The 13,568-nt window shown below is 41.7% G+C and overlaps 1 protein-coding gene across 1 annotated transcript in view; it reads left to right on the top strand.

Moving 5' to 3' along the window:
- The first annotated feature begins 6,218 nt into the window (after positions 1 to 6,218).
- The window catches only part of LOC146079715 (solute carrier family 22 member 13-like), a 31,143-nt gene continuing 23,793 nt past the window's right edge, over positions 6,219 to 13,568 (top strand). The window contains exons 1-3 of the mRNA XM_083186375.1: positions 6,219 to 6,593; positions 10,655 to 10,758; positions 12,209 to 12,363. Of these exons, the coding sequence (XP_083042501.1) occupies positions 6,219 to 6,593; positions 10,655 to 10,758; positions 12,209 to 12,363 (634 nt within the window). The remainder of the gene's footprint in view (positions 6,594 to 10,654; positions 10,759 to 12,208; positions 12,364 to 13,568) is intronic.

Raw genomic sequence — 13,568 nt, 5'->3', positions numbered from 1 at the left:
CCAGCCGTGGTATGTGACAAGGAGGCGAGACACAGTAGAAATCCCGGAAGGATTTTAGTGACCAAGCTACTACCTTTTAAGTAATCTGTGTGAGGGGCTCCAATAGACTGGTGTTTAGCTACACTACTCACACAATCAGACATAATCTGCGGAGCACTGCAAAGAGTGGAGAGAGAACAGAGCGAGAGATTACACAGGATCTAATAGGAAACATGAAATGGAATACAGTTGTTACTAAAAGTACCCTGCAGCAGGTATTAACAATTTACTTAAGTCAGCTGACTAGGAGCCAAAATATATAAATAGCTATTTATATCTTCGGACAATTGGTTTTAGCGAAAAACATCAAAGGTTACAGTGACTATATTTATAAATTAAAGAAGTGTTACCTTGTTAACGTTCCGTGAAACAAAGTTACGGTTCAGTGGAGTGATCATACTCTCATTCTGCAGAAATAAATCTAAGAGCCTTTCCAAAGAGACTTTCAACAGCAATTTAGAGAAGGAACTTGAACTTTGCGTATTGTTGTGTTAAGGTATATGATACTGTAAGGTATTTGTATAATTTCTTATGTCATGCGATGTCTTATTAAAATGTATACAATATTTGTGGTAAATTAACCATTATATATAGCTTGGAAAGTGAAATTGGAAGAAGTTGGGAGATGCGTGTTGATATTTATTAATTGTAAATTATATTGTGTATAAATAAAGTTTTGTTAAACTTTTATCCAAGCTGGTACAAGATAATTTAAGGGTCATTACAACTTGGCGTCCACGAACAGGATCAAACCAGAAGACAGCAATTAAGGAAAGACAAAATGTCGGAAACAGAGCCCCAAACACCTGACGTAACAAAAAGGAGAATCCTACCATCACCAGATGGTGTATCCACCAGAAGAAGGGGGAACACCATGGAAAACTCACTTATCATGATTCCTTATTACTTTGGGGCCCCGTGGTTACCCATATACTCAGGATGTAACCGTGTTGCAGGTGCAACCACGTTTAGAGACTTTAAGGACAGAATGCAGTCCATGTTTAAGCTGTGTCCCTTGAGCGATGTTCAACAAGTTGAAATCCTTATAGGACAGTTAAAAGGGCCTGCAAGGAGGGAGGTAAAATCATGGACAGAAGAACAGAGAGCGACAGTACAAGGAATGCTTAAGAAATTAGCCGGAATTTTTGATGCACGGACAATAGCTGACCTAAAGGGACAACTTTATGCCAGGAAGCAGAAACCGCAAGAGTCTCTTCAGGATTATGCATTGGCACTGCAGGAGGCCATGCAGGCCATACGGGCAAGAGAACCTGGAGAGAGAACACAGGATGACAAGACCCTGGTGAATTTATTCATCGAAGGAGCAAAGGGGGAATCCACATGCGCACAGTTGCGAATGTGGAGAAAGCAGAATGTAAAGAGTACCTTTCCGGAGTTCAAAGAATCGATTTTTCAGATTTTAGGCTTAAACCAGAGTGATGAGAATGAAAACAACTTGGCTTTGGGGGCCGAAGAAGAGGATGATGCAGGGGAAGAAGAACAGGCAGCCCAGATTTTGACACATGCTGTAAAAGGAACTGGCACACAACAAGCCCAGACCGGTCGAGATACGTCCAGGGCTCTCACTGACAAACTTGACAAAATCATGCAGAGTCTTGCTGAAATGGGAAGAGAGTTAAAAGATCTACGTGAACAAGCGGTACTCAAGCGCAGAGGGTGGAACCAGGAGCAGGATAGCCGAGGCCAGACCCAATGGGCGACCACAAGAGGCCAAGGACGAAGATCGTCAGATCGGTTTGATGAACAAGGCAAGCCAATATGCAGATTTTGTAAGAGAAGTGGGCATATTGAACGGAACTGTAGACAGCCCAGAGATGTGGATCTTAATGCTGTAGTCCAGAACCAAATTAGAACAGTTGTCACATTAGCTACAGACCCAGAGCCTGAAGGTAGCACAAAAAAAGTTATGGGGAGAGTTGTTTGGTTTAGTTTGAGATATGGCTATGGCTTTATAAAAAGGAATGACACCAAGAAAGATGTTTTTGTACATTACACTGCCATTAAGACCAACCCTGAAGAGTGCTTCCGGAGTCTCGGAAGTGGAGAAGTAGTCGAGTTCAATTTGGCAAATGGAAAGAAGGGCCTCAAAGCCATAAATGTAACTGGTCCAAACGGTGCTCTGGTGCAAGGGAACAGACCAATCACAGAACACAGCCAGTACTGGCGCTGTCCACGTTATAGAGATCCTCCTTGCAATTGTCAGCAGATTTACCAGAACAGCGGTAGAGAAGAACCAAGAAAAGTTCAATGCACTGAGGAAAGAGTTCAAAGCGTTACACCTAATAGATGGAATGCAGATCCTCCGCAGCCCGACCAGAAATATCAGGACCTGCCAAATGACCAGCTGAGACCAAGTAGACACGGACAACAAGAACACAATGTCATAAAGCAGAATGAAGCATTAGTTAAAGTGGACGAACCAGATATTGTGGAACAGAGTGAAAAGACACAACAGATCCCACAGGATGTAGTCTGGTGGCGACTTCTTCCAGAAGCAGGAGGTGAGAACAAACTGAGAGTTAAAGACACCGATGCTAATTTGGCCAACTCTGGTCAGACAGATTCAAGTACCAATGATAGTGAAATAGACACAGAAAAGGTGATCCAAACATCCCAGGTTGAGAGATCAGGTCCAGTTAAGCCTCATAGTTCAGATTCAGTTTTGTCACAGTCTAAATCTAGTGTCCCTGAAGAGATCCCTAGAATGGCTAAGGAGGCCAAGACATGTTCTTATGAAGATAAGTTTGGCCCGGATAATGGATACACTACAATAAGTGGAGAGAAGTTTGCCTTCATGATACAACAGGCTATATGGAGGTCTAAGCAAAATAATAAAGGTGCACCACATGTTCAGTGTAGACCTCATTCTGTAATATAAAGTGATCTGTTATATAATGTATGTATTTCTCTTTTTGATGTTTAAATGTTTAATTGTCATGTGAAATTATAGTAGGTACTGCTCAACCTTCCATTGTAAATAATGCCTGTTGCATGAGGACATGCAAGATTCTAGTGGGGTAGAATGTAATACCCTGCTCCTGTGATGTATTACTGTATGTCTGACAGGGTGCATTGTGCTACACACAGGTCTGTAATTTTACAGGCAGACAATTCCCAGCAGTCTCTGCAACTGTTTCAGAGGTCAGGAGTTGGTCACATGACCAGTGTCAGGGGATGACAGTTGAGAGTGAGGAACCGTTGGGGAGGCAGTCTGAGGTACTGATGAGAGAGGTGAGAAATGCTGCGGTGTTACAGCCAATGGAGGCTGTGTGGGGCCACATACCAAGGAGACAGTGATCTGAGACCCCAGTGCTGAGAGACATGCAGTGACAGTGAGGCAGTCTACAACCTCAGCATCCACCAGAGAGGGCCAGTGCAAAGGAGCGGCCTAAGTGACTGACAGTGGGCTGAATCTTCAGCATTGCAGCTGCGCTGGCACAGGTACCTTAGCGACAGGCCTTGAAATCAAATCCAGAGCTTCTATATACAATATAGGGATGCAGACCAAACTGTATAAATACCCCAGCCGTGGTATGTGACAAGGAGGCGAGACACAGTAAAAATCCCGGAAGGATTTTAGTGACCAAGCTACTACCTTTTAAGTAATCTGTGTGAGGGGCTCCAATAGACTGGTGTTTAGCTACACTACTCACACAATCAGACATAATCTGCGGAGCACTGCAAAGAGTGGAGAAAGAACAGAGCGAGAGATTACACAGGATCTAATAGGAAACATGAAATGGAATACAGTTGTTACTAAAAGTACCCTGCAGCAGGTATTAACAATTTACTTAAGTCAGCTGACTAGGAGCCAAAATATATAAATAGCTATTTATATCTTCGGACAATTGGTTTTAGCGAAAAACATCAAAGGTTACAGTGACTATATTTATCAATTAAAGAAGTGTTACCTTGTTAACGTTCCGTGAAACAAAGTTACGGTTCAGTGGAGTGATCATACTCTCATTCTGCAGAAATAAATCTAAGAGCCTTTCCAAAGAGACTTTCAACAGCAATTTAGAGAAGGAACTTGAACTTTGCGTATTGTTGTGTTAAGGTATATGATACTGTAAGGTATTTGTATAATTTCTTATGTCATGCGATGTCTTATTAAAATGTATACAATATTTGTGGTAAATTAACCATTATATATAGCTTGGAAAGTGAAATTGGAAGAAGTTGGGAGATGCGTGTTGATATTTATTAATTGTAAATTATATTGTGTATAAATAAAGTTTTGTTAAACTTTTATCCAAGCTGGTACAAGATAATTTAAGGGTCATTACACAAGTGTAGTATCTGTTCTTATCAGTGGGTATGGACTAGCCCCTGGCAGGAGAATAGAGAAAGACTGGACTGAGTAACTGCTCTAATGTTCGGAGGGGATGGGATCCCTCATGCCTGGGAGCAGGGAAAAGTCTGGCTGAGTACCTTCACCCCTGCCAGATGGTGGGACAGTTCTAGTGCTGTAATTCCACTGGTAAGGGAAGAAACACTGGGCCCAAAAGGTGGCTCTCTTGATCGGGTTTGTAGCCCCTGAAGGATGAGACAGCGAAAGGCTCAGTTTAGTATCCATTCCCAAGGAACGGGGAAATACTGGGACTGAGTAGATTGCTCCCATTCCAGAGGTTCATAGCCTCTGATGGGGAGTCAGCAAAAAGCCCAGCTTAGTACCTTAACCTTGGGAGACTGAGTAGATTGCTCTTCCGAGTGGGCCTCAACTCTTAAGGGAGTCACTCAAAAAGCCCAGTGGAGTATTTATTCCCATGCCAGGGGTTGGAGCGGAGAAATACTTGGTTGGACACTAACTGGCTGGCTGCCTGGAGCCCAAGGCTGCACTGTGCCCGTGGAGAAACTAGGGGGCTCCTGAACATGCACTGGTGATCCCCATGTCACTATGCACATGTATGGCACTTGCACTGCACACTCTTCCTTTAGGTTAGCACTTTACCTCCTTACCCTGGGCCTTTTGGCTGGGGTAGGACAATTTTTCACACCCCCACCCCGGCCTTCTGGCTGGGGTCTCTTTATTATTTATTTCTCCATTCGGTGAGGGTCCATGTGTTGCTGAGCACAATGCTGTGCTCCCAACTTAACCCACACCAAATGACAACACTAGCTGTACTGATCGCTGTCCCATAAAATGCTGGGTGTTCCCCTGCTGCCGCCCCCTCCCTCCCCGCCTGCAGCAAACGGAAAATGTGTAACTCACCAAAGCCATTCGCTGCCGGGTTTGCACATGGGTAGAAATGCGCATGCGCAAACCCTGACAATTGGGGCTGGGGCCAAATTCGGGTCACTACGAGTGATCCTGAATTGGCCCCTTAATTCATGATTGCCATCACCTCTGTTGAAATTCCTTTATTATAAATTAAATAGTTTAACACAGACGACAACAATTATATATTAAGGTCCAGATAGAGAGCATTTTGTCCCTCCTGGAATGGGTTATGTTGGGAGGTATGCACAATCTAATATATCCCCCCCCCCCCTTTACCTGGGCCCCCACTGTCTAAAGGGCCCCAGGCCCCACCAGGCCTTAATCCAGCCCTGAGCACCATACAATATAGCCAGACAAATAGTAATGCTATGTATTGATTGTTATCACTGTTGGTATTATGTTTGGTTTGTACACATAATGGCCCTTATTCTGGTTCACTCGCAAAGGCAAATTCCTTCTCAAATGGACAAAACCATGTGCACTGCAGGTGGGGCAGATGTAACTTGTGCAGAGAGAATTAGATTTGGGTGGGGTTTTAATTCCAAGTGAGATCTATATTGCAGTTTAAAAATAAAGCAGCCAGTATTTTCCTTGCACAGAAACAAAATTACTCACCCAAATCTAACTCTCTCTGCACATGTTACATCTGCCCCCCCCCCCTGCAGTGCACATGGTTTTGTCCATTTGAGAAGGAAAATGCCTTTGCAGGGGAACCAGAATAAGGGCCAAAATCTCAAACATATATCCATGGAGATCATAAATATGTGACAGAAGGAAATGTTTACATCTTAACATTGTGAATGTACTGTACATATGTTGTGCACCTATATATGTATATATGGGACTTTGACTTATTACAGGTGTCTCTTGGGATGAGGTTAACCATTAATTTCTCACTGTCAGTGAAGTGCCTTGCACTGCTTTCAACCAGAGGACAATGACGGACTTTGGGGAAATCCTCAAACACGTCGGGGAATTTGGACGCTATCAGAAAAGTTTGGTGTTTATGCTTTGTTTCCTTAGTTTTTTCAATGCCTTCCACATGTTTGGGCAAGTGTTTATGGGAATACCCGTTCCTCACCACTGCAATACCGACTGGATCCTTGAGAAAGCCCCAAACCTCACTGAAGACGTGCAGCTGAATTTAACCATCCCACTTGATTCACATGGGGCGTATGAGCAATGCCTGATGTACAGTCCAGAGGATTGGGACATAGAATCAATACAAAGATACAGACTGAACAGCACAATTGCGTGCCAGAATGGATGGGTGTATGATATGTCACATCTCAAGCCAACACTGGTCACCGAGGTCTGTAAACATTTGTCCACTAAAATGCTTAATTATGTGTCGTTTAGAACCGGCACTGGCAATATAACATGATACTACGTGGGTTCAGTACACATTTCAAATTATAATCAGCTGACGGGGATGGTGCAACAATTAGGCAGACTCTGTAGGTCACCCCTTCAGTGCCATGGTGTTTTTTTTTCCTAGCACCTCTGCACTGAGCACTGGCCACTCTATGTATTTAGGTTAAACAACACTTTCCTCATCGGTTGGCAGCGATGAAGAGGGAAGTTCTCTAAATTCCAGTTAGTGCCAGCTGCCAGCTTCCTGCCCGTGAAGTTACTAGTTTCATCATCCACCATTCGGTGAGGGTCCATGAGTTCCTGTGCACAATGTTGTGCTCCCAACTTCACTCACAGCAGGTGATTCCAACACTAATAACACTACCTTTATACATTCTGCAACTTGTAACAAGCAAGGGAGATTTCAGTAGTCTTAAGCTAGCCATACACTAGTGTGATTTGGCTTCTCTTCACCAGAATCTGAAGGATAAGGCCAAGAAATTGGGTGAAAGTGGCCAAATCGCATGTGTTTAACATCCGATTCGATATGCGGTCCCGTGCGCATCTCATGCGCGCGGGACCCACTTAAAGTTGCAAAATCAGAAGAGGTTAAAATGTAAGACATACGACATATAAATACATGAAAAGTCCAAGAGAAATTGAAAAGGTAAGTGCTAAATAGACTTAAAATGTAGGTAGATTGGGCTGATAAATGAGGTGCTGGTTCTAGACTTGAGGTATGTACTTGTACTACCAGGATATATTGCAGGATGTCTAATTTTTGGAGATCATATTCTGTCTATGGTATCTATATATCATTTACCTATATTGGTTTGATTTGATACCTGACAGAAAAAAGGTGCAGTCCTTGCAGGACCCTTATAGGCACTTATTGGTACACTAGTGGTTTAAATCTATATAATAATTTAATATATGTAGGATTCAGTTGATGTCTTATCATAGGGAGTAGCACATAATAATATCTCTAAATATATGCAGAATTAGTACTGCTGAGATATTCTGGAGGTGTCTCTGGTCAAATTTAGACCTAAATATCACACTCTGAATAACACCCGTTCCACTGTACTGTGTCGGGGGATATGTACTTGACACAATTTTATTGAGGCAGAAATTGCCAGAGTGAGTTTATTAGTTGTGTGACAATATTGAGGGGTTCACTGCATCTGCACAATCAGCAAACTATATGTGCATGAGCAGGTGCAGAGAGTCCGGTGCCTCTGAACATTGTCCTGGCATACGGATCAGTCCGGCAGCGGATCTCATCAATACCTCACCAGCCAGTCTTCTTCTAATTATAACCTTAACAAAATAGTGGTTTAAAAAAAATAAACAAATCTGTGTTCATAACTACATAAAAATATAAAAAGTGGAGATTTTAATCAATGCTAATTTAAAGCAACATGATTTGTTCTACCTTATGTATAATCATTATCACTTTGTAAGTACTCAGCTGTATAGTAAATGTATTAGATAGCTGGTAATACTCTGTATAGTCATACACTAAGTTATATTCTTGTGTTCCCTCCCTAATTGTGTACCCATCAATCATGGACAGTCTCTAATCACAGACCTAAATATGTACCCATCAATCACTGATTGTCCCTAATTACAGAATGTATGCACCTATCTATAACCGCCCATACTCCTCCAACATACTGTATATATTGTAGTATATAGCAAGCCTCCTTGCCTTAAGGGGTGATTTAAGGGAATTTTCTAACCATTCTGACTAGAAAATTACCCTACATCACTCTGGGGGAAATATACTAAGATGTGTATTCTACTTCACATTAATAACCAGCATGCTGGATAAATATAGTAATCACTTGTCAGGGCCAGCATGCTCACCGGAGAACACTGGCCCTGACAGATTTCTCAGTAGCACATCGTCCCTGTGCAGCGCTGTGTGCTGAGCGATCTTGCTGAGCGTTCTGAGTGATTTAGCATTGCTCAGAGTCAGAATGCTCTAGCACTTCTCCCTGTGTGTAGGCCCTGTTACTCTTGCCTGCATTGCTCACATCATATACTGTATTATCACACAAATTATGTCAGGGGCATAATTTAAAGATTTACATAAATCCAATGTTTATGCAAATCTTAGATTGTTTTTGATCTGCACATGCCTGGCATTTGCACTCAGGGCCGGATTAACAATGGGCCTGATGGAGCTACAACTCCAGGCCTACTCTCCATAGTAGCTGAGGATCAGGGCTTTCCAACGAGCCCGGCCCCGTGTCGTTAGCCCCCCGGGAACCAGAGATACCGCCAGGCAAAGCTGGAACGTTTTCCCAATAGGATAACATGGGACCCGCTAATTCCGACCCCCACCCAGTTCCAAGGACTGCCAGTACCCCTCTGCCATGATTCAGTCGAACCCAAATCACTGGGCCTTCAATCTGATATGGGTTCATTGGTTCCAGAGATATTGCAGGTAAACCGATTTTTTTTTTTTCATTTCTGAAATGTAATTTCATGGCTGTTCATGTTGTTTGAGGGAAGATATCTCCGGAATCAAACGGCCCAGTTTCAATCATTCGAAGCCCACTTAAACGTTTTCAATATGATACTGGTCTCATTTAAATGGGTCAGTTAGTTCCAAAAATATAGCTGGTTGGTTAAGGGGGGGGGGGGGGTTTCTCTCCCCCTCACACCAGAAAATGCAGGGATTAGGCTGGTGTTAAAGCCCGGTCTCTGCATTTTCTGGTGAAAAAGGGGTATTATTTCAAACAGCTGGGACCTGCAGTGCTCTGAATACAGCCAGGCAGCCCCCTGCTCTCTGCCCGGCTGTCAATGGCTGTCATTTCTGCCCGGCGGTGGCTGTCCCCCAGTTACTGCGAGCATTTATTCCCCCTTGGCAATGAGCATGTAATCCCACATGGCAACGAGCATGGAACCCCTGGCAATGAGCATGGAACCCCTGGCAATGAGCATGTAGGTAAGTTGCACTTATGTAGCATCATTTTTAATAGGCGTTATGGTGTCTGGCATAATACATAATGGACATTATGGTGTGTGGCTAAACTTGTAATGGGCATTATGGTGTAAATTTTTAATGCGCCAGGGAAAAGGAACTGCATGGGTTTTCAAAGATGGCGAGTGCTAGAATGAACACTAGAAAACAGGATTGTCTTTTGCATATTTGCTGCTTTTGCATATTTTAGCTCAGCCAATGCATAAAAAGAAGAAGCAGCTGAAGACAGTGCATCAACGACTGAGTCAGTCCTAAGGTGCAACCACAACTGAGTCAGTCCCAAGGTGCATCCACGACTGAGTCAGTCCCAAGGTTCATATGTAATTGTACTTATAAAGAATTAGAAGGGACCGCTTTCAAAATCCCAGCAGTTGAGATCCCAACAGTCAATGTCAGAATCCCGATGGATCTCGGTAAGCATTTTAACACTACCCCTTATCCCGAGGCCAAACCCTAACAGCCTCTCCCACAGCCTGACCCTAACCAACCCCAACCTGACCCTAACCACCCCCAACTCCACAGAATAACTCTAACCATCCCTCCGCAGCCTAACTATAACACTCCTTCCTAATGCCTAACCCTGATCTAAACCCCAATAATCAGACAGGAATCTGATCATTGGGATTGCCCTGTATATCTTCTGACTGTCAGGATACCGGCTGCCCAGATCCTGACCCCTTCCCGTTAGGAGAGGGCAGGCATCGATGTGGTCAAGTCACTACACTAGCCCTCTTCTTGCCAATGTAATAATAAGGTATCTGATTATGGGTGCTGGTTACTTCGCACTACCCATATGAAAGTCCAATTTATTTCAAACTGTTATATAGTAGCTTCTTCAATATTGCTGATGTACACATTAGTGATTTCTATTTTAAAAATAAAATATTAGATTTTTGTCATTGTGTTATATAACATGTTGTGCAGTTGTTTAAAATAATAGGAATATTGTTTGTTTACTATACACATAGCAATATAATGTCACATGATGTCAGTGCACCAATGACATTTTTGCATTTTCCTTGCTTAAGTTTGACTTGGTGTGCCACAGAAAGGATCAGATTAATCTCTCTCAGTCCATCTACATGTTGGGAATCCTCATTGGATCACTTATTTTTGGGAATTTAGGAGACAGGTAAGAATTTATTTTGTTTTACAGTGTCTTATAGTGCATACAATTCTGGTGTGCTATCATAGCAGTTAATCATGTAGAATCACGTAGTTAATCATCATGTCTTTATAATTGAGCACAGCAAATATTCTTGACAGCAAACACACATTGTATGACCTTGAACATTAGGCTGTACAGTAAGGTGTTAACCAGATGTGTGGGAACAGTCATGAACAGGTTTGTCTTTTTCCTTTAATCACTGGCATATCTATAATGAGTGCACTGTACATGGGCCCCCTTGCTCCAGGGGGCGCCACCGCACACATTGCACCCATTTACTTCAATAATTAGCCTCCAGAGTACTGTGTCAGCAACACCAGCATGAGCACAGGAAAATCAGTAAAATGGCAAACTTGTGCATACAGTACTCACTACAATCTGGTCCAATTATAATTATAAGGTCTCTTGGTGACCTTAACCCTTTCAGTGCCAACATCTCTGTGAGAGATGTGCAAAATATCCACTAAAAATGCCAGCGTCTCTCACAATTGTTATATTAAATTCAAATAAAAAAATGTTGTGTAAAAAGATTATATTACCCATATAAATGTAAACATTACAGGTCAGTATGATGAATAAAAATGCTTGCTTGGAAATTTTCACACCTATTTTGACAAATTCACTTGGCACTCAAATGGTCTATTACTCTGCTGGATAGAGTCTCTCTTGATGGACTCCTGCCCTTAATTTAGTGGTTCCCAAACTTTTGGGAATCACGGCACCCTACTGTATCAGCTTTTTTTTTTTTTTACAGCACCCCCAGGGAAAAATGTTTCCTTTTGGGAAATTCTAAAAATTGTAAATTATGTAAATTGTGCATAAAGGTCATCCTTAGGGACAGTTATATGGTGGTGGAGATGGGTACGATATTGTTTGTTCACATACAGTATTTTATGATTGGCAGCCACCATGGTCACATGGACCAGAAAAAAAGTCCCGCGTGGCTCCCTAGGATGCCACAGCACTCATTTTGGGAACCACAGCCTTACTTACGTGATACAATTAATGTCAATTTTATTATGTGTTGGTAAGAGCAAAATGACTGCTTTTGTTTGTTAGGTTAGCTTTACAACTGTTTGTTTCTTTGTTTTATTTTGAACCTTTTTTATTTTTTTATGGTGATAACAGTTTGATAAAGGAGTCTGTTCACGTGATTTATGTGTTTAAATAATATTTTCTGTCATTTGAATAATTCTATTAATTATTATTTTTCCGCAAATGTTTCAGTAACAAGTTTCAGAAACATTGCTTATAAACAGCAATATTATTATTGCATCTGTACAAAATGTACAAATTTAACATAGAGAGTCCCTAAAATGTTCTTGCTGACATTGTTTTAAAAATATAAACTAATACTTCTGTCCATAAATTTATGCAATGATTACACCTGTATATATTTTGTTAATTTTTAAAGGATTGGGAGACGTCCCGTTATATTAATTTCAATTTTATTGATGTTGGCTTTTGGTGTTGGAGCGGCATTTGTTACAGATTTTTCCATCTATATAGTGCTGAGATGTTTTGTGGGAATCGGCATGTCTGGGGTCCTATTAAATAATCTCGTACTAGGTAATGTATGTGCAGGCTTATTTTTCAGAGCTGTTTTGTCCTATGCTTTTCATTCAGACCATTATCATTTACTAAGCTATTACTTTTATGCTTTCTGTTTATCTAAGCCAGTTTTTACATATAAATAAACTATTATAATATTCTCGGTTTTAGTAATTCATTTATAATTGACTAATATTCCTATATGCCACATTATTTTTTATAAACAGTTTATTTAATTATATTCCAACATTCTAACATTTCAGTTGCCTTAAGGTTGCTATATATAAGTTACAGCCCATACACACTAGGCGAGCCTGGGCTATCCTGGCAGTGGCTGATGTAGTTAAAGATATCGGGTGGTTGTTCACTGGTGAACGATATCATATTGGCAGACAACATTATTCAGTGATGTCACTTGGACATGCAGGTCGTTGGCTGTGTAGCCAAATTGACTTGCATGTTGACCCAAGGAGGGGGAGGGGTCATATATCAGTAATGATATGGAGTGTACATACTAGAGAATATTACAGTATCATTCACATACAGTATCACTCACTAAGGGCCTTCTGAGCGATATCTTTTACAAGGTTACAGGATAGGTCAACACCGAAGAAGGGTTGACATACCTTAGGTCAACACTGCCATAAAATTGACACAATCTTATGGTTGACTGGGGTTTCAAGATGTGCTATGTAAGCTATTTTGCAGAAGCACAAAGAAATGGGCAACAATCAGGTCCATAGATGCAGTGGTCAGCCAAGGAAACTTGGTATCAGATGAACCACATGTCAGGAACTGCAGTACAGAAAAATGGCAGTATGTGCTCTGGACTGATGAGTCACAATTTGAAATATTTGGCTGTAACATAAGGCAGTGTGTCTGCCGAAGGGCTGGAGAGCGATACAATAAGGAGTGTCTGTAGGCAACAGTGAAGAATGGTGGAGGTTCCTTGCAAGCTAAGGGCTGTATTACAGCAAATAAAGTTGGAGATTTGTGCAGGATACAGGCATGCAATACCATCATGGACCCAACACATACAGAAAATGTCATTGAGACTTTCCTTCAGCATAAAGTAGAACAATGAGTCCTGGAAGTGATAATATGGACCCCACATAGCCTTGATCTTCATGTCATTAAGTATGTCTGGCATGACATGAAGATACAGAAGGACTTCACCTCCCTCCTGAGTTCAATGTGCAAGTGTTCTTAGAAGAAATTAGGCT

The sequence above is a fragment of the Crinia signifera genome, chromosome 5 (assembly GCF_055691185.1).
Source record: "Crinia signifera chromosome 5, ASM5569118v1, whole genome shotgun sequence".
NCBI classification, from domain to species: Eukaryota; Metazoa; Chordata; class Amphibia; order Anura; family Myobatrachidae; genus Crinia; species Crinia signifera.
The sequence above is the reverse complement of the archived record's forward strand: the minus strand, read 5'-3'. Positions and strand labels throughout refer to the sequence as shown.